At 51.3% G+C, this 21,290-nt stretch overlaps 1 protein-coding gene across 1 annotated transcript in view; it reads right to left on the bottom strand.

Moving 5' to 3' along the window:
• Positions 1–227: 227 nt before the first annotated feature.
• The window catches only part of ABCA13 (ATP binding cassette subfamily A member 13), a 188,739-nt gene continuing 167,676 nt past the window's right edge, over positions 228–21,290 (bottom strand). The window contains exons 50-54 of the mRNA XM_049096779.1: positions 20,440–20,543; positions 13,648–13,740; positions 3,855–3,960; positions 2,520–2,657; positions 228–1,910 (exon numbers count right to left, since the gene is read on the bottom strand). Of these exons, the coding sequence (XP_048952736.1) occupies positions 1,815–1,910; positions 2,520–2,657; positions 3,855–3,960; positions 13,648–13,740; positions 20,440–20,543 (537 nt within the window). The 3' untranslated portion in view covers positions 228–1,814. The remainder of the gene's footprint in view (positions 1,911–2,519; positions 2,658–3,854; positions 3,961–13,647; positions 13,741–20,439; positions 20,544–21,290) is intronic.

Here is a 21,290-nt window from a genome sequence, read left to right as displayed (position 1 = left end):
TTCTTCCTGTTTATTGTTCGAAGGTCTACCTGGAAGCAGAACCTTCAAGAATAAAGCAGCTCCAAGAGTAGAAAAGAATCCCTAAGAGCAGAACATCGCGGCCTGAAGCTCAATCAAACGGTGACCTTTTCAAGCTTTAAAAGCTCTTGAGTAGGTACATTTCCTCCCCAATCGGCTAACGGGGACCCCTGACAATGCAAGGAAATACGCCAAGTTCGCTCCAAAAATCAGGTTCAATCAAAGCACGTCTCATTTATTTATGCTCTTATTTATAAAGCAGTATAAACACATTCCTGTGTTGCAGGGGTTTTATGGATGGATTCAGCAACGATCATAACAAAGGATTACATCTTCCATTAGACAGTGAGACCATGTCAGAATCAAGAGGGGAATCCTAAACCCTCAGCTGTAAGAAATCCTAAACCCTAAACTTTAAGGAAGCATAATTCATGGGATTCCTGTGAATCGAAATCATTCAGCAATACTCTCCGTGACCAGCTGAAGCCTGACAAGTTAAAAATATGTTTAGTATTGAATGGTATCAGAAAAGAGAGATTTCAGTGAAATCCTGTGGCTGGAAACTTTTTGGCCATGAGCTACTATGACTCAAAAATTTAACTGGATAAGATCAAATTTTATTTTATTTTATTTTTTTTTTTAAGATCAAATTTTAAAATTGACGCACCCCTCCGCTGAAATTTGAGGAAAATGATATTCAAAGGAGGTTGAGGAATATCTCAAAGCTCAGAAACATCTGGCTAGAAATGATTTTCAGTGGTGGACAAAAGGACTTTTTATCATTTAAAATGATTTTATCATTTATCATATTGCATTTTGCCGTCAGGTGCAGAATGTCAAGGGCCCACGGCCCTTTGCAGCCACATCACAGCGCTTTATATCTGAAAATACTAGCACAATAATTCTAAGGCTGGCATCACTGTCAGAAAATTTTTAAGTGTTTGAAGATTTATGTTTACTTACTACACATTGTACTGATTTTGCTGGTAAAATTAGAAGTAACTAGTTTACATCATTGGTTTTGAAACTAGAATGTGCCTCAGAATGCCAGGAGGCAGTAAGAACACTGAGAAACCCAGAAAAAAGTAAAACACACCCATGTTATATTTCTTTCCATAACTCCCGTATTTAAAAATCTGTGAATTTTGGGTAAAACTTGTATAAGTGACATACCTGGTTCAATTTACTTAATTTTGCTACAGCAGTCATTAAAATCTCCATAATTCTGATTTTTTAAAAAAATCTTTTGTATGAAAAAACTGGCTATTTTTACATGTCATGCCATATAATACCCAATATTACAAAGAATGTGTGTTTCAATCCTTGACCTTTTATTTAAACACACGTAAGCGTATCTAGTGAAAGGGGACAGAAACAGAAGACAGTCGGAGGTAGTATTTCCTAAACAGATAGGTTAGGAAAGTTACCAGCCTTGGCTGCCTCAGTTTCCTTAAAAGCACAATGAAATGTGTCTGACAGCTCCAACATGTCTCGGTTTGGACTCTGGGGTGACTCACGCCCCCCCCCCCCCCCCGTCACAAAGAAGCCGGCTCCTCCCTGGCTTGACAAAGGGATTAGCCATGTGGGAGGAACACCCCAAAAATCTACAGAAAACCATCTTCTAGCTTGCAGGTTATTAGTTAACCGAGAGTTTCAAGAGGAAAGGAAGGAGAGGGTGGATTCGACTGCTTGGAGCGGACTCCCAGCATCTGCGTGGTGCCCAGGCTCTTCTGATCTTTGAGGATGAATTGTAACCAAAGAGGGTATCACTCCTCTTAGACACGTGCCCTCGGTGCTTAGATAGGCAGGCGATGTGGCTGGTAGGAGTCAGGGGGTGTAGCCGGAGTAGACTGTGAAGGTTCCCGTTGCTCAGTAGCAAACTTAATAAATACCTGAATGAAATGACAGAAATCACTGTGAACCTCTACGGACACCAGACCTTCTCTTCTCCACTATAGTAAGAAGAGTCATCTCAAAGCACCGCCCAACTTTTCCCAAAAACCATAAAGCTGTCGCTCATACCACCGCCTTGGAAACCACCATAAGCAGGTAGATCCTTTGAGGACACAGATCCATTTGAGGACAATCATGAAAGCACCTGGAAATTCTGGGGCTTTAGGACGCAGGTGGGATTTCATTCTCCCTTCTGGAACTCGGTAAACCAAGCACTTTGCTTCCCAAGGTCAGCGATGGCTCAGCCAAGGGGCAGAGTCCCCTTAGACACTTAGGGCAGGGGGAGCAAACAGATAGGGGCAGGTTGGTGGGGCGTGAATGCCCAGTGTAACCGTGGACAGATGGGAGCCCTCCTGAACATGCACCTTGAACAGAGAGCTGACCACAGACACACCTGCTAACACCCACCACCCTATTTTGTAAAATGAGCATTTAATTTAAAGAACGAAAGGCCTCACGAAGCAATCTGGCTAGTTTTGAGATCAGCTGGGGGAGGCCTCGAGAACACGCCAAAATGCAACCTGCCGAAGTATTCGGGGGGACCATACCTGTTCCAAAGTGGTCTGGCTAATGGAGTAATGTTTGATATTCAGGAAGGTCTTCTGGTTCTCTAGGACTTGGAACAGATCCGCTAAGCACTCCCATTGTTTTGGCAAATGATATTCCAGTAAGTTAAGGTGCTGCCCCTGAAAGCCAAAAACAACTTGTAAATCGTCTCACGTGATTAGCAACTGTTGAGCAGAACGGATCCTGCAGCTTTTAAGTGATAAATGCATTGTCATCCTTTTCAAACCACACACCTAAAGGGCGGCGGATGGCAGGACAGCTCTGAGAGTCTCCAGTCCGTGCGTACGGACGACGGCACAGTTGGCAAGGGGTCCTCCTCAAGGCTGGGCTACCGCTTTGCCCCCTGGCATGCCCCCCACCCCTGCCCTGCCCCAGGTGTGGGGAAGCCATCCCGGGGGTAGGAAGGTGCCTCGCCTACTGAGAAGGAGGAAGTTGTCGTGGAGCAAGGGAATGCCAGGGCACCTGAACGCCCTGGGTCTGGAGCAGAGCTCCCGCTGTCCTCACCCCTGGGAAGAGAAGAAACGTTCCAACCCTCGTTCTCATATGTACAAAGGGGGAGAACAGCAAGTCCGCTATTGGACCGTTTAGAGGAGAGCCTGAGCACGCCCGCCTGGCCTCGTACAGCTGCTGCTCATCGATGGCTTTTACTCAGCAGCTCTTGCGGGAATGGACAGGTGAGAGCTGCTTCAAACGTGAGAACCTATTTATGGAAAACCGCAATCACGTAGTTATCCAAGATACCGTAGCTGGTGCTTCTAAAATGTTAGCACGCTGGGAATCACCGGGTCACCTCCTTAAACGCAGAGCTGAGTTCAGTAGGTTGGGGCTCGAGGTCCCGTAGGTGTAACCAGCTCCCCGCTGATGGAGATGCTGCTATGTCAGGGATCGCGCTCTGCCTGGGGTCAGCAGAGGACTATGATGCCGAGCACGCGATGCCGAGCACAGCCGAGCACAGCGTGAGATAACGCGGGAGCCTCCAAGTCTGTAAGCCCTACAGCAAATGCCTGGAAGACACTGCCTTTTGCGATCTTCTTTCCTGAACAGAACAGGCCATGCAATGGGGCTGTGCCCCCGGAGTGTACCCATGGTCCACTCTGGGGCACCCACAGAGCGCTCAGACAGGCGCACCGTCCTTCCGAGTGGCCAAGCGTATCTGCTGTCCACGCTATTCTGGGCCGCGGGGACGTGCGGCCTGTGCTTCGCAATCAGGCCCAGGACAGGCAGCACCTCGTAACAGCACGGGGCAGAACACAGGAAAGGACAAAGGCGCTGACCCGATTTCCCCATAAGGAAGTGAATACGGAACCCCGGTCTACCTTAAACTGGATCCCAGGGAAGTGCAGCTTCAGGCAGTCCGAAATCGCACTGTGTGCGTGTGTTTCCTGACACAGCCAGATCCTGACCGTATAACCGTCACCGAACCTGGAAGTTAAATGAAACCAAAACACGGTTAGGACTATTTGGACCCAAGAGGGGTAAATTCTAAGTCCGTTTTCACGGATACAGCAAAAGAAAATAACGATCCCAAATCGACGGGAGAGTCTGGATTTTCAAAAATCTAAGACTCAGAAGAGGATCCTAACTCGGTGAGGGGGTTTCCGTCATCCGCGGACACAGGTGCCGATGGACCTACGTGGTCAGCAAATCCTGGAATCGCTCTCCATCCGGTACAAGGGAGAAGATGAAAGCAAAGCAGGTGCTGAGTTCGAGAGAAGTTGGAGTCGGAGCCGGGCCGGAGCGCCCCCCGCCCACGCCTGCTGCTTCCCCGTCCGTGATGACCCGGCAGGGCAGGGTCGGGTGGCAGGGACCGGACCGGGCGCTCGCTGCTTCTCCACGTAAGGCAACTCTGCCAACGGCACCCTGACCCAGGGTTGGCCTGCGACACACGGAGCCGTGCACGGTAGCTCCCGGGACCCGGCGGCTGTGCGGGGTCGTACCCACACCGCACAGCGACCTCATAGAGTCACCGCGAGGAGGGATGGGGCTTCCACAAGCGGTGTCACGGTATCGCCGCCCATCCTGGGCACCTGCGCACCTAACAGCATCTCCGTGAAGACCCATGAGAATAGAAACAGGAATCCGGGGCCTGGTGGCTCAGTGGTGAAGCGTCTGTGCGCCTCGCAGCTCAGGTCACGACCCCGGAGTCCTGGGGTCGAGCCCCACGTGGGCTCCTGGCTCAGCGGGGCATCTGCTTCTCCCTCTGCCCCTCCCCCACTTAAAATAAATAAATTAAATCTTAAAAAAAAAAAAAAAAACATGAACACATGAGGACAGTTTCTGTGGATCTGTTCGCCCACCTGTCGGCACCAAGTAGCTGACCTGGGGACTACGAGCTGGGCGACCGGGGGGCCCAGGCCTCGCCAAGCAGCTGCGTTACTTGAGCGTCTCACACGCTTACGGTCAAATCACTGTTCCGGTGCATGTGATGTGGCTGCATGACAAGTCCCCCAGGTCGTCGTCCTGCTGTTGCCTGACTCCAGGCGCCTGACACGGAGCGGGGCCCCAACCCTCCCGTCCTGCCGGCTGAGGGGCCCACGGGCACTCAAGCTGAAAGGTGAGCCACACGAGAAGGCGGCAGTAACAGCCCCGTGGTGCGTCCCCTGAGCTGCAGGTTAGAGTCCCGGAGGGCCGCCCGGGGATGCGCAGCGGACGGACGGTGGTCAGCAGCGCCACGTGTCCACGCTCTCGAAAAAATAGGTAAAAACCTTTAAAAAAATCTAAAACCCCGTGAAGTGGTACATTTTCCTAAAGGAAGAGATCCGACGCCTGATTATGGAAGAGGGCAGCAAGTGGGTGGTGGGCGTGTGGCCACCCAGACGACAGTACCAGGAGGGTCCGAGGCTTCCAGCCACCGGGTGGCTCCCGCCACGTGTCCCGGGGGCTCCGGCCGCAGCCGAGCAGCCCTCCCCGCGAGGACCGGGCAGCTGAAGGGGTCGCCACCCCAGCAACGCGGTGGCCTCAGAGCCGGACCCCACCCGGCCACCCGCAGAGCACGGCCAGGAGCCCCGTGGGGCCTGGGGAACAGGACTCGAGCTGCCCCGCACGGAGCCCCCGGAGCCCCGTCTGCCAGGCGGACCCACGGCTCAGCCTTTAACTGTGCGGAGACCAGGAACACAACGGCTCGGAGGGCGCTGCCGGGAAGACTTCCGGGGAAGGCAGCTCCTGCGCAAGGTGTCTGCCCAGGTGCGGCTGGGACTCGCCCCCGGACAGCAGGTGGTGGCAGGCACCAGGGTCGCCTCCCCACAGCTCCACGGTCAGCAGGCACCAGGCGAGTGAATTCCTGAGAAAGCTACTCGGGGGCGCTGTGGGTAACCCGGGGGCAGCGCCAGACTGACCCAGTGCCCAGCTGGGCAGCGGGCACTCAGGCGGGGTCTTCCTACGGCTCCCACGGCTCAAGTATCGGGCGGTAACTATGTCCTAGTATCACCCTGGGTCCCTCCGACCACAGATCAAAGCCAAGATGATCCGTCAAAGAGCTCACACCAACGGGGCCAGCCAGCGCCATGGGTTGTGTGCACCTGTGTACCTAAGTACAGGAGGAGGTACCCAGGTGCACAGGTACACAGGTACGCAGATGCACAGGTATACAGATGAACAGGTACACAGGTGCACAGGTACACAGATGCACAGGTACACAGGTGCACAGGTACACAGATGAACAGGTACACAGGTGCACAGGTGCACAGGTACACAGATGCACAGGTACAAAGGTACACAAGTACACAGATGCACAGGTGCACAGATGCACAGGTACACAGATGCACAAGTGCACAGGTACACAAGTACATAGATGCACAGGTGCACAGGTACACAGATGCACAGGTGCACAGGTACACAGGTGCACAGGTGCACAGGTGCAGAGGTACACAAGTACACAGATGCACAGGTGCACAGATGCACAGGTACATAGGTGCACAGGTGCACAGGTACACAGATGCACAGATGCACAGGTACACAGGTGCACAGATGCAGAGGTGCACAGGTACACAGATGCACAGGTGCAAAGGTACCCAGGTGCACAGGTGCACAGGTACAGAAGTACACAGATGCACAGGTGCACAGATGCACAGGTACACAGATGCACAAGTACACAGGTACACAGATGCACAGGTGCACAGGTACACAGGTGCACAGATGCACAGATGCACAGGTACACAGATGCACAGATGCCCAGGTGCACAGGTGCACAGATGCACTGGTACACAGATGCACAAGTGCACAGGTGAATAGGTACACAGATGCACAGGTGCACAGGTACACAGATGCACAGGTACACAAGTGCACAGGTACACAGGTGCACAGGTACACAGATGCACAGGTGCAAAGGTACACAGGTGCACAGGTACACAAGTACACAGATGCACAGTTGCACAGATGCACCAGTACACAGATGCACAAGTGCACAGGTGCACAGGTACACAGATGCACAGATGCACCAGTACACAGATGCACAAGTGCACGGGTACACAGATGCACAGATGCACAGGTACACAGATGCACAAGTGCACAGATGCACAGGTACACAGGTACACAGGTACACAGATGCACAAGTGCACAGATGCACAGGTACACAGGTACACAGGTACACAGATGCACCGGTGCACAGGTGCACAGGCCCCTACGGCACCTCCCTGGTTTGTCTGCGAATGATATACGGGAGTGACTTCCTACTTGGAGTCTCATCAAAAGACGGCACTTGCCCTCATGTAATGTCTCCAAATCACCCAAACTTGCTTTTAAGGGAGATCACCTGAATCCATAAACGTGTGCGGCGGTGGCAGGGGCGGGGCCGCAAAGCCTCAGGAGCAGGGAGCGTGAACACCGCCCTGGGCTCGCAGTCCTGCCGGCGCGGCCACTGGCCAGCACGGAGGGGATGTGAATCGACGTGGGGGGAAGCAGGCCGGGCTCCGGCGTGGCGGCCTGAGACGCCTCGCACACCCGCTTCCGCGCAGAACGGGCCGCTCGTGTGGGCTCGGCTCAGAGCCTCCGGAAGAGGCCTTCTGGGCGCGCGGCCGGGACAGCAGGGCCTCAGGAGGGCTCGTGGGGTCGACCGAGCGGAGAGGCCCTGCGGGTCTGGGCCGGGACCGCTCCCCGCCTGCCGGGCCGCCCGGCGAGGCGGGAACCCCACTCCAGAGCACGGGGACCCCCCCAGCTGCGGGCGAGGCGGTCTTCCTGGCAGGTGTGCAGCGTCCCCGCTCCCCGCCTGCCCCCTCCGCCCGCTCCCGATGGCCCAGCTGAGTTCCAGAAAGCTCAAGGCTTGCGTCCTCCGGCAGCACGCGCTCGGCCCCTGCAGGGGCTGCCCCTCTGCAGAGCGGCGGCTCAGAGACCGGCGTGGAAGGGAAGCGGGCCGCGGGGGGGGGGGGGGGGCGACCTCCAGAGTCCTCCCCGAGGCCCCCCGACGTGAGCCAGGGCAGGGGACGCTGAGGCCCTTGGGCGTGGTTGTCGGGGCGACGGAGCTCTGGGTGAGGGCGAGAGCCTGGGGACACGTGCAGACGCGGGGGAACCACCGGGCGGACGAGCCCTCCTGGGGGCACAGCAATGTCCGACGCGGGCCGGGGAGCATCGGTGCGAAGCAGCCCAAGCCGGGAAGGGGGGGGGGGGGAGGGCCTGACTCTTGGTTTCGGCTCAGGTCGCGAGATCCAGCCCCAGGTCGTGCTCCGCGCTGGTGCTCGGGACAAGGTCTGTTTGAGTCTCTCCCGCTCCGCCTCTGCGCCTCCCCTCCCTCCCTCTCCCTAGGGTAAAGAAAGAAAATTCTAAAAAAACCAAGAAGCCCAAATTTGATTGGATTAGGCTGTGGAACAGTTCATGTCCCGGGCCGTTGGTGACAGCGGCAGAGCAGTCAGTCATAAATCGGTGGCAACAGCTGGCTGTGCCCAGACGGGAGGCGGGAAGCCGCGCCCCAGCTGCATCACCCCGACGACACGGGGCACATGCGGGCTGCCCATCCCCCGCGGGGGCAGCAACAGGCCTCGCTGAAACTCCGCCAACAAGCAGAGCCACGACAAGCCCCAGCGGTGCCCAGAATGGCTCCAGTGCATCATCAGAATGCTCAGTTTCCAATAAAAAAAAATTGTGAGACATATATGGAAACAGGAAAGAACGACACACACCAGAAAAAAACTGTAAGCCACAGAAAGTGCTTGTGAAAGCCGCCAGATGTCGGATTAACAAAGGCAACAAAGCAGTGATTATAAATATATCCGAAGAACTAGGCGAAATCATGACTGAAGAACCAGAAGAAGGTAGCAGGATTGCGCGCCATCAAAAGAGACAGAAATTACGAAAAGACCCACATGGAGGGACACCTGGTGGCTCAGCGGTGGAGCACCTGCCTCCGGCCCAGGGCGTGACCTCGGGGTCCCGGGATCGAGTCCCACATCCGGCTCCTGCATGGAGCCTGCTTCTCCTTCTGCCTGCGTCTCTGTGTCTCATGAATTAAAATAAAAATCTTCAAAAGCATCTGCAGAGCTCTGGCCGGGCAGCCGAAGAGAGTCCCTTATCGCCAGCGCATGGACACTCCCCGGGACAGAGCACACGGGAGGCCCCGCGTGTGAGCACGCAGGAGTCGGGATGCAGGCCCCAACCAGAACACGAGGTCTCATGGCTGGCGTCTCCCACCGTCCCGCGTGTGTCCTTGGGAGGACCTGCCGGGGCGCGGCCGCCCTCTGGGCCCGCGACCAGACTCCCACCTGGAATGTCCAGCGTGAGGACGGGTGCTCAGCATCAACACCCCTTCCGCCCTCCCCGCTGAGACACGAGCCACGTGCACTTCACACTCTTGGCTGCAGAAGCGACATGTATCCCCCCAACAGGACGACCCTTACACTGAGACCCGGGCTTTCTGGGCCAGAGGGAACAGGGCAGGGGAGCTAACAGGTGACCCACGCAGGTGCGGGGTCCAGGTGGCTCGTGGACGCGCCCCAGCCGCGCCAGGCCCGGAATGTGGGAAAGCCTCCCCGGTTCCCTGGGACGGAGGGTCCGTGCCCCCGGAGATGGACCAGGCAGTCCTGGCCGCCCGCCCCCGCCCCCCCCCCATACACACGCACATGCATCCATCCGTGTGCACACATCCTTCCATGCACACACATGCGTCCTTCCATGCATGCACACACATCTGTCCTCGTGCACACACACATCCGTCCATGCACGCACACACACATCCTTCCATACACACACACACACACATCTGTCCTTGTGCACACACACATCTGTCCATGCACGCACACACACATCCTTCCATACACACACACACACACATCTGTCCTTGTGCACACACACATCTGTCCATGCACGCACACATGCATTGTCCTTGTGCACATACATCCGTCCATGGGCACACACATCTGTCCATGCACATGCACACACATCCTTCCATGCATGCACACATGCATCCATCCTTGTGCACATACACACATCCACGCACACACACACATCCTTCCATGCACGCAGACATGCATCTGTCCTTGTGCACATACATCCGTCCATGTGCAGTCCCATCCGTCCACGCGCACACACTCATCCTTCCACGCACGCACACATGCATCTTGAACTCACACACACACACAATCTGTCCATGTACACAGACATGCATCTGAACTCGCACACACACATCCAACCATGCACATGCACCTGCATCCTTCCATGCACGCACACATGCATTCGTCCTTGCACATGCACACACATCCAACCATGCACGTGCACATGCATCTGAACTCATGCACACACACATCTGTCCATGCATGTGCACACGTATCCTTCCATGGACGCACACACGCCTGAACTCGCACACACACACATCTGTCCATGCACACACACACACATCCTTCCATGCACGCACACATGCATCTGAACTCGTGCGCACACATACATCTGTCCATGCACACACACACACACATCCATCCACGCACACGCATCCATCCGTGCGCATGCACAGTGATGGCTCACACAGAAGCTGTATCGTTTACCCCGTATCATAGGACAGTCACACAATAGGGTCCAACCGACCCTCCCCTGAGCACAGGACTCAGGAGAACGAGAGATCGGAGACACCCACCCAACATCCACTGCCTTGTCTTGCTCATCCACAGAGACCTGACTTGACTTACGTGGCAAAATGCCCAGATAAATCCTACATTTCTCAGGCTTCCAGCAGCCAGGGTGTCTAACAGGGCACGAGGGCACGTGTCTAGGTAGGACTTACAGACGGCTACTGAACCCAGGGGCAGGGCAGGTGGTCCTCCCTCTCCCTGCTCCCTCTCGCTTGTTGCCTGGAACAAGGATGTGATGGGCGGAGCTACAGCCGCCACTCTGGGACCAAGAAGACTGAAGCCTTGAGCCACGGAACCAGTGCCAACCACCGGTACTTCGGACATTTATTACACAAAGCGAACATGCTTCAGTCGGACACGCTAACGTGTGGGTGTTCGACATTCTGTGACTAAGATGGATTAGCTCGTAACGGGCGCAGAAGATCAAAGGTAGGACAGGAAAAAAATCCCCTGGACGAGGGTCTCGGAGGGACTGGGATTGTCAAATGGGAAGAAGACAGACGTCGGCAAAGAGGCAAAGTCCCTTCTCAGAAAGAGAGACAAAGGCAGAGGAGGAGGAGTGGCAGGTGTGAGCCCCCCAAGGGCAGATACAATGCTGGTGGAGTTTAAAATTTAAAAATGATACATAGTAAATAAATAAATTAATTAATTAATTAAATATAAAAAATTAAAATAATCTAAAAAATGAAAAAAGAAAAATAAATAAATAAATAATAATTTTTAAAAGAATTTAAAAATGAAAAATAAATAAAATAAAAAATAAAAAATAAATAAAATAAAATATAAAAAATAACAAATAAATAAAATAAAAAATAAAAAATAAAAAAATAAAAAAATAAAAAATGATATGATTGTACAGTCGGACGCAAGGCACACTCAGGTGCAGCTATGGCATCGGACGCCCCGGGAACTTCTAACAGGGTCTGGAGCTGGAGAAGGAAGCAGGAGCCACGTTAACAATGGAGTGAGTTTAGGATCTGGGGGTCAGTCCTCCCGGGGGCCCCTGGGTCTCCGGGTGTCAGGACGGGCAGCAAGGCCCTCAGATGGTGCCTCAGGAGCAGTGTGGCCCCGACGGACGGACACACAGGGCCCAAGGGGGCCGCGGGGTCCAGGCGGGTTTGGGAAACTGAGGCACACATGCACAGATCCCACTGCAGGCACAGCCCAGACCTGCAGGGTCACCTCTCCGGGTCCTGGGACAAACCTGCGGCCTGCATTGGGGACAACAGGGCTGGAAGCGGGGCCATGCATGTCACATCTGCTTAAAGCCCAGGACGAGCATGCCCGGGGCCGTGCACACTCAGGGGCCCGTCCTGTCCATGCAGCCCCTCAGCCCCAGGGACCTGCAGCGGGCACAGAGGCCAGGGACTCCTGGGGACTCCTGGGTCCCCGACACAAGGAGCCCCTTGCCGTTCATCCCATGTTACCGAAACCCATCATCAGCTGAGCTCTTGCAGGAAAACACCAAGTTCACAAAGGATGCTCTGCAACGCGTTGGGTTCCGTGTCTTGGCGAATCGCCCACCAGCCACTTCTCGCTTCGTGTAATCCCACAGTCCCTGCGTCACTAACAAGCCGCCCTGCGCCGCGTCCCGGGAACAGAGGCCAGAAGTGGGTGAGACCGGGGCCCACAGCCCACACCCTGGTGGACGGCTGCCTTGGCTCCCCCGCGGCTCCCCCGCGGCTCCCCGGCGGCTCGCCAAGCCCTGGGGCAGGCAGCGAGGCGCACACATAAATCACCGAGCAATTAGGCACGGGCTATAAACCTTTATGTGAGCATTCATAAAGGTTAGGGAGTATGAAGTATTATTTTTCTTTTGATGATACTTATCAAAGATGAGCGGAGTACAAACTGAGAAGTTTCCAGCAGGTTGATCTGACAAGTGGCCGACCCTGCGCAGCAAGCGGCAGCGGCCTTGGCTGTCCCGGCAGCCCCGACTCCGAGCCACTGCACAACAGATGTTCACTGCCCCGTGCAGCCAATCAAGCACCCGATAACATTCCTCCCGTGAAATAAACACCTTTCAACCTAACATATAGGTCTGTTAAAGCTCTGCCTGCAGATTCCAATTTCAAAAACACTAAATAAATGAAATAAAACAATTTATCAACATGTATTAATGAATTATTCTGTATCCGAAACAACAGATTAACCAACAAGTTAAAAGGAAATCAGAAAGAGTGAAAATAGTTTAGATGACACCGAATTTTACAAAAAAACGCAATATGGGACACAAACATGGTTGTAGAAATTGATATAAAAATCATGAATATCCCCAAAACTCGAAAAAGACATAAAAAGACAATTAACAGGGAAGAAATGTAAAGGATGAGAACACACAGGGAAAATCTTTAGTCCTTATTAGTCCAAATAAAACCGACGACCACAGCACCTGTGTGACCCCACGCCGGCCGCCGGTGCCAGGGCCCCATCCACTCCGGACGAGGGGTACAGGGTTTACAAGCGCTGGGGAAGGCATCCTGGATCAGCGAGGACATTTCTTGTCCTCTCTCTCTCTGGACTGTCGCAAGGAGAGCGCATGTCCTACTGGTAGAAGCATGACTGTGGTGGGGACTGGGGGGCTCCACGTGCGTCCCAAACACACTCACCTTCTCAGCCCCCTTCTCCCTTCCTCTGCAGTGAGGGGACCGGGCCACGCTGGCTCTAGAGCACCAGCAGGTAGAGCTACGGCACGCACGGACGCACAGTAAACAGTTCGACAGAAAGAAACAGACATGCAACATACATGTACACGTAAAACACCAGCAACATACACATACACACAGCATATGTACACATGGAGCACGATACATCCGTACGACACACATACACAACACAGGGGCACATGCAGTCTATACACAACATGCATGTACACACACAACACGCGTGTATGCACAATATACATCTACCAATGCAACATGCACACAACACGTATATACACACAGCATATGTGCGCTGCATACACGTACGACATACATGTGGCATGCATATGTCCAACAGGCACCATGCATGGGACATACATATGCACACACAACATACATGTAACACACATGCGACATACCTGTTTTTCAGGTGCTGGGGAGAGCCAAGGCACCGGAAGCTGCCGTTGACCATGATGGCAAGTCTCGTGCAAAGAGCCTCGCACTCCTCCATGCTGCGGGGAGGACGAGAGGCGTGTGAGCGAGCTGTGCCCTGCGGACATCAGGCTTGGACCAAACAGGTCAACAAAAACACTGTGGCAAATTCGTGAATTTTCTATATTCTTGAATATCTAATATACAAACCTCAAGAAACCCTCCAAAACTCATTTTTTACACAGATGTTTTATTTAGATAGCCCTGACACAATGAACTGAAAACTTAGCAGCCTTTCAGTATCTGAGGAGCAGTTATGAGGACAGAACCTTTTAGTGACAGTACAAAAATATAAACTAGATACAAGTGACCTTCATAGAAAATGTGGAAGTTTTATGAAAAAATAAAAGCAATAAGATCTACTAATGAACCTAAATGAAATCTTGAATCAATAAAAAGATCTTCCAAGAAAAAAGTGAATATATTTTAGAAAAAGAAAATTGTTATAATATTTTATAATTATTATAAAATTATAATTATAAAATATTTTATAAATATATATAAAATTATAAATAATTATTAAATTATATATTATAATTATTATAAAATTTATATTATATAAAATTGTCATAATATTTTATAATTATTATGAAATTATATTAAATAATTATAAATTTATATAATTATTATAAAACTATATTATAAAATTATTATGAAATTATAATGATTATAGAAATATAATTATTATAAAATTATAACATTATAACTGTTATAATATGAAAATGAAATGTTATAATGTGAAAATATAATGTTATAACATTGTTATAATTATTATAATATGAAAATTACTGTAATATGAAAATTATTGCAATATAAAATAGTGTTAGTATAAATGTACATGTAAAATATAATAGGATATATAAATACAAAATGTAATCAGTGAATTTCATATAAAATACAAATATGAATTTGATTTTACTATAATATATAAAATAAAATATAAAAACCACATTATAATTTGCAACTGTGATTTAGTTGGCCTTAATATGCAATATTATTTTGATATAAAATCTGTAATAAAGAGTCCTAGCTTAGAATAGTATTATTATAATTATATGGAAAATAACATGAATTATAATAAGGATATAGTCTGATGCCAATCAAAATTATGGAGCATATCTTCAAAGTTATTTAGTTAAGAGGGTGAAAACACTGTAAACAAGAAAAGTAATAGAATTTGCCCCAGAAACTATTAGCATTTGTTTAAGGCTAAAATAATTTGAAGAAGGCTACCCACTAAGGAATTCGAAGGCAGATCGTTGGAACCAGACAAGACCGCATGGAAGGGGACAGTCACGCTTCCAACAGGTAAGTGCTGGGAGGAGGCGAACGTCCCGCCCAGTAGGACAGCAACAGACAAACTACGACAATGTCTGGCAGCTGACAAGGCAAAACTACAAACTTCTAATAAACGCGTCAACACTCAGCAAATAAACCTTAAAAAAAAAAAAAAAACTACAACAAACGCAACCCAAGAGGGTTAATACGTTCAGTATAAAGAGCAGATACATGTTAGCGTAAAAACAGAACGATGCAGATGCGATCCAGGAAAAAGGGCAAACACAGAGACTCCAAAGACCTGCTCCCAGGTAATCCGCATACCAACAGCTTAGAAGCTCAGCCACCAAATAAGTGATCAGAAAACTATTTTCCAGCCAGAGAGGCATTTGTCATGTGCACTTTTGTACGTTGTACAGGAAAGCACTTTCCCCCCTCATCTGCAGGGCAGATTAAAACAACGAATTCTCAGATCATAAAAATTACCCCCAAAGTTAAAGCATCTTCTCCATGATCCTCGGAGGGTCCCCTCATATACTGCCGGTAGGAGTGAAAAATCGGCATGACTTTCTGAAAACCCAATTTGACGATTCCCTCTTTTCTAGGAACTTACCTTAGGAAATTCAGAACTTATGAATGCATGTGACAAGTTACTTATAACGGTAAAAATCCAGAAATCGGTCCTGCAATAGGATAATACAAAACTCCTACAAATGGGAGTGGATCCATGTGTTCGTCATGAAAAGGAGGTTTTGTAAAGTCAATGTAGAAAGTAGTGATACAGCAATGATAAAGTGACAGTCATGTTAGAAAAAATGTACACGTACATGGAAAAAACTAGGAAAGAAAAACACACAAAAAGGTATGATTTTCACGATACTTGAAAAAGTGAGGTGAAGGGTGGAAAGTGTTTCCTTCTTCGACCTCGTTATACTATCACCTGTGGGAACATGCGGGGTCTGTACCACCAGGGAACGGACGTAAAGCAGTCGTGCGCTCGGTCGCGGCCTGCCCAGATTGAGGGTACCCTGCTTGCCGCCCAGGCGGCTTAGGTTCCTTCCACCGTCCATGAGCTGGACCAGAAAGTGAATTTCAACCATGAAGATGGGGCCAAACCCACAGGTGAGTAAGAGGCATGGAGGGAAGACCCCGAGGCCTTGGATGACCTGAGCTCCGGCACAGCCCACCAGCGCAAAGAGTCCGTGCGGAAGAGGAAGCTTGTCTGGTCTGAGTCACTGTAGTCGGGGATCTTTGTTACAGCAGCTTAACGCGGACTGAGGAATACACGCTATCCACGTCCCAAACATGCCTTAAGGATCTTCCCGTGCAACCACGTCTTCCTCTGTTTCTTTAATCGGTTTCAGTTTAAAACAATCTTATTCCATTTTTACGAGTGTGATTAAAGTGGGGGACGCCGAAGCCATCTCTGGGTCACATCCTTAAACAGCTGAGGTGTGTGCGGATCCGTAGAAGCACCGACCTCCGTAATGACTCCGTAGTTTCCACTGATTTCTTATTAGCCGTCAAACGAACAAGATCCAAACAACAGGTGGGATAGCACGGGGGGCCAGCCGCTCAGCACGATCTCATTTGGTGAGATCCCGACCAAATGCCGGGGGTTGGATTATCAGCGAAAGTAGCCTCTGCCCGTGTACGTGGAAAACAAACGCCGCACGTCCTTGGGGTGATGATCACGCTGGCTGGAACAGCACTCTGGCCGAACGGCGGGACGACTTCAGGGCTTATAATGGGACGTACAGGTCAGGGCTCGGCGGGCGGGCGAGCAAAAAGACTCCCCATCATTCTTGGATGGACTCACTTTTTTTTTTTTTTTTAAGATTTTACATCTTTTGGATGGGGATGGACTCGCTTCTGGTTTGTTTTTGTTTTTTTTTAAGATTTTATTTACTTATTTATTTGAGATAGAGAGAGAGAGAGAGAACGAGCAGGGGGAGAGGCAGACATGAGACACAAGCAGATTCCACACTGAGTGCAGAGCCTGACACGGGGCTCAATCTCACGACCCTGAGATCATGACCTGAGCTGGAATCAGGAGTCAGACCCCCAGGTGCCCCGGATGGACTCATTTTATTTCAATTCCTCTTGGAGGGCACAGTGGGAAACAGGTGGGAACCACACATTTCTACGCGGTCCTCCAGGAAAGGAACAGTAAGAGGAACAGAGACGGGAACTCAAAACTAAGAGGAAACTGTGCCATCTGGATAGTTTTCAGCTGAAGGCAGCTGTCTCAGAATCACAGACTCAATCCCCGGCTGCCCTGCTCTCCATTAATCGTGAGTCATTTACACCTTTGCATTGCATGAATATGAACAGATTTATAGAAATGAAGGCACAAAAAAAAAAAAGAAATGAAGGCACCTCATCAACGTGAAGCCATATGAATAAGAGGACATAAAACAGAAATTACGGTGACATGTGGTCTTTCTGAGAACTGTCTGCAATAATTATGTGCTCAGTGGAATTTAAAAGGCATTTTTAATGTGACACCAGTTTATCCGATCGTAGAACCAACCTATGAACATGAGAACCTAACAAAGGCCAGCATAATGAACACAGGAACGCAGGGTGTTTCTGCAATCGGCTCGGCCAAGAGATTGTTTTAAGCCAAAAAAAAGAAAAATGTATATATATTATAAGGTAGAGGATTTGCCAAATATATTTCATGTCAATGTAAATTTTAATTTTCTGAAGAGAAACGGAACAAAGACAAAAAGACAAGGGCAGGACTTCTGGCTGTGGCTGAATGAAAAAAAAAATTGGCAAATCTTTTCCCCCAAAAAAGACACGTATAAAACTGAGCAAAATGAATAAAAGCAACCGTTTCAGAATTCTGGAAACTGGCCAATGGCATGCAACGCCCTGAGAAGCACAGCTGACACACGGCTGAATTTAGGGTGAGGAGACTGGTGATGCACGACTGGCCTCACAACACGCAGCCACAGCGGGTGGGCCTGACCCCGGGGGCTCTGCGCTCTGCCCAGACGGCGACAGCATCAGCAGCAGGAGCTTGGTGGAGCCCGGCAGCCAGGAAGGGCCAGCAGCGCCAGCGTCCAGCCCGAGGTGGGCTCCGGGGCCCAGGCACCGGCTGGCTGGGGCACGCACGGCACTCACTGGGGCTGTAGGTATGTGCGGCAGAGTCAGGAAGGGGCCACGCCAGCCACACGCGCCACGTGCACGTGCCAGAGGCCAGCAGAACCAGGACAACACAAAACCAGGCCGCCTGGAGGAGGCCTGGGCGTGCACTCTCCTCCCCGGCGCACACACAGCCCCACGGCCCTGAGGTCGCTGAGGGCAGCCTCTGCCCATGTAAAACCCGGGGCGGGACGGGGCTCCAGGGAATCCGGGCTTTAGAAAATGAGCACGGAATTTAATCTACAAACTGAACAGAGGGATCAGGAGTCACTCGCTGCAGGGGAAAGAGATTTCGCAGATTCATGGAGGCAAAGAAACCCTGACACACGGACACATAAGAGGAACAGACAAATCAAAAACACCAAAACAACCAGCAATAATGGCAACTTTGAGGGAAGGGGAGGAATCAAAAGCCAGAGATGCTACAATTCATTAAATATCGTGAAATAGGACAGTCCGGGTGGCCCAGCGGTTGAGTGCCGCCTTCGGCCCAGGGCGTGATCCTGGGGACCCGGGTTTGAGTCTTGCATCGGGCTCCCTGAATGGAGCCTGCTTCTCCCTCTGCCTGTGTCTCTGCCTCTCTCTGTGTGTCTCTCATGAATAAATAAAAAATTTAAAAATAAATAAATAAATAAATATCGTGAAATATCCAGTTTTTGACCAGAAATTATAACCTGCATAATAAACTAGAAATTATTACCCATACGCAGGGGGGGAAAGCAGCCAGCAGAACCTGTTCCTAAGTGTCCCTAAATGCTACCTTTAGCAGAAAAGAAACTTCAAGTGAAGCCACTCTACTTAAGTAAAAGGCACTAAAGGGAATGATGTTCAAAGAATTTTTTAGAAAAATGACGATGATCAACAAAGAGAGATCCTAAAGTAGATTGACACTATTCCTTTTTTAAAAAGGAACAAACGGGGCACCTGGGGGGGCTCAGCCAGTTGAGCGTCTGACTCTTGATTTCAGCTCAGGTCATGATCTCAGGGTCGTGGGTTCGAGCCCTGCATTGGGTTCTGTGCTCAGCAGGGAGTCTGCTTGAGATTGTCTCTCTCTCTGTCCCTCTACCTCCCACTAAAAATAAATAATTAAACTTTATTTTTTAAGATTTTATTTATTGATTCATGAGAGACACAGAGAGAGGCAGAGACACAGGCAGAGGGAGAAGCAGGCTCCATGCAGGGAGCCCGATGCGGGACTCGATCCTGGACCCTGGAATCTTGCCCTCAGCCAAAGGCAGATGCTCAATTGCTGAGCCACCCAGCTGTTTTAATAAATAAATTTAAAAAAAAAAGGACCAAATGGAATGTTTTTAGTAGAAGCGTATGATAAATGGAATGAAAATTTCACTACAAGGCCAACAGCAAAATCTGAGTAGCAGAAGAAAGCATCAGTGAACTTGAAGATCAATCAATGAAGATAACGCAATCTGAAAACAGAGAAAAGTATTTAAAAGAAAAGTATTTAAAAGAAATGGATCCCTGGGTGGTTCAGCGGTTGAGCACCTGCCTGCGGCCCAGGGCGTGACCCCGGGGTCCCGGGATCGAGTCCTGCATCGGGCTCCCTGCATGGAGCCTGCTTCTCCCTCTGCCTGTGTCTCTCCCTCTGTGTGTGTGTGTGTCTCTCATGAATAAATAAATATTTTTAAAAAATAAATAAAACATAAAAGAAATGGACAGACACCCATAGAGCTGTGGGACACCGTCATACTTACAGAAAGTACCAGTGATAGGAAAGGAAAGATAGAAAGATCCAGAAAAGATACTGGAATGACCACCTGCCAAAACATCCCTGCGTCTATCGAAAAACATTAACCTACGTATTCAAGAAGCACAATGGACACGAGCAGGGGCGGGGGGATGAACAAGGAGATCCACGCGTGGACACGGCAACGTTCAACCGTGAAAGCCAAAGGGGACTCCTGCAAGCCACAGGCAGGAGCGACATCAGGATCACCTCTGGCCGCCCTCTAACGGGAAACAGCGCAGCTGTTGAGTTCCCCATCGGGCTCCCCGTTCAGCGCAGTCTGCTTCTCCCCCTGCCCCTCCCCGCCCATGTGACCGTGCTCCCTTTCTAAGATAAAAATAGGTGAATCTTAAAAATAAAAAAATGATGTTGGGCAGAGAGGCACGGACGCGTGGGGCGCTGGGCAGCTCGCGGCCACCTCCCTCGGCTGCAGCGGTGTCCTGACGACGACGGATGGCGTGGGCCACGGGCTCTGGCCCCGCTGCCCTGCGGCCCTCGACACCCCCCAGCCATACCCGCGGCTCGGCGCCAGCCTGCGGCTCACCTGTGGGAGGTCAGCACCACCGCACAGCCTCTCCGAGCCTCCTGCGTGATCGTACGCCACAGGTGCCGCTTGGAGCAGGGGTCCATCCCAGAGCTGGGCTCGTCCTGCGGGAGAGGGCACAGGTGAGGGCCGCAGGGGGAGCCTCAGGACACGCGGGGGCGGGCGGGTTCCCGGCTCAGCACGTGCCCGAGCTCCCCTCGGGGTGCGGCAGGGCGGCCACCACCCACGGAGCTTCGGAAAGACACGCAGGAGCGGAAACGGCGTCCCCCGTGTAGCGCCAGCAGGTCAAGTGGGGTTTCATGCAACCTGGGGCTCTCTCCTCCAATATACACCCGACCCCTGCACTTACTGAACCACCTTTGAGAGAAACGGGCTCTGGGCGGCGAGATGCATGTCTGTGCTTTTTGCCGTCAGGGAGAACTAAACGCATTTCTCTTAAGGGCTCAGGGTCAGCAAGAAAGAGAAAGTGCACCCCAAAAAATGGCCCCGAGCTGCAAAGCATAGCTGTGCTCTTCTGCAACCTGGGTGAGGTACGTGCACAGCTAGAACAGTAACGGGAGCTGTGCTCACGCAGTGCCCAGCGAGCGCGGATGTGCGGCTCGTGTCCCGCCTGCGGCCCCCCCGAGCGCCCTCTGCACCTCGTCGGGAGGGGGGACCTCGAGCCACGCTTCAAATGCCAGCCGCTGGCTCTACTTCTCGGCCCGCCGTCACCAGCTGACGCCTTCATCCGGCCAAACTGGATTACCGCCAGCTCCCAGGCAGGTCTCGGGCAGCCTGCCCCCAAAGCCATGGCACCCATGCTCGCCCCCCCCCCCCCGTGCCGCTCAAGGGCCCGCGGTCCCCAACACGCC

Source organism: Canis lupus, chromosome 18 (genome assembly GCF_003254725.2).
Source record: "Canis lupus dingo isolate Sandy chromosome 18, ASM325472v2, whole genome shotgun sequence".
In the NCBI taxonomy this organism is placed as follows: domain Eukaryota; kingdom Metazoa; phylum Chordata; class Mammalia; order Carnivora; family Canidae; genus Canis; species Canis lupus.
The sequence above is the reverse complement of the archived record's forward strand: the minus strand, read 5'-3'. Positions and strand labels throughout refer to the sequence as shown.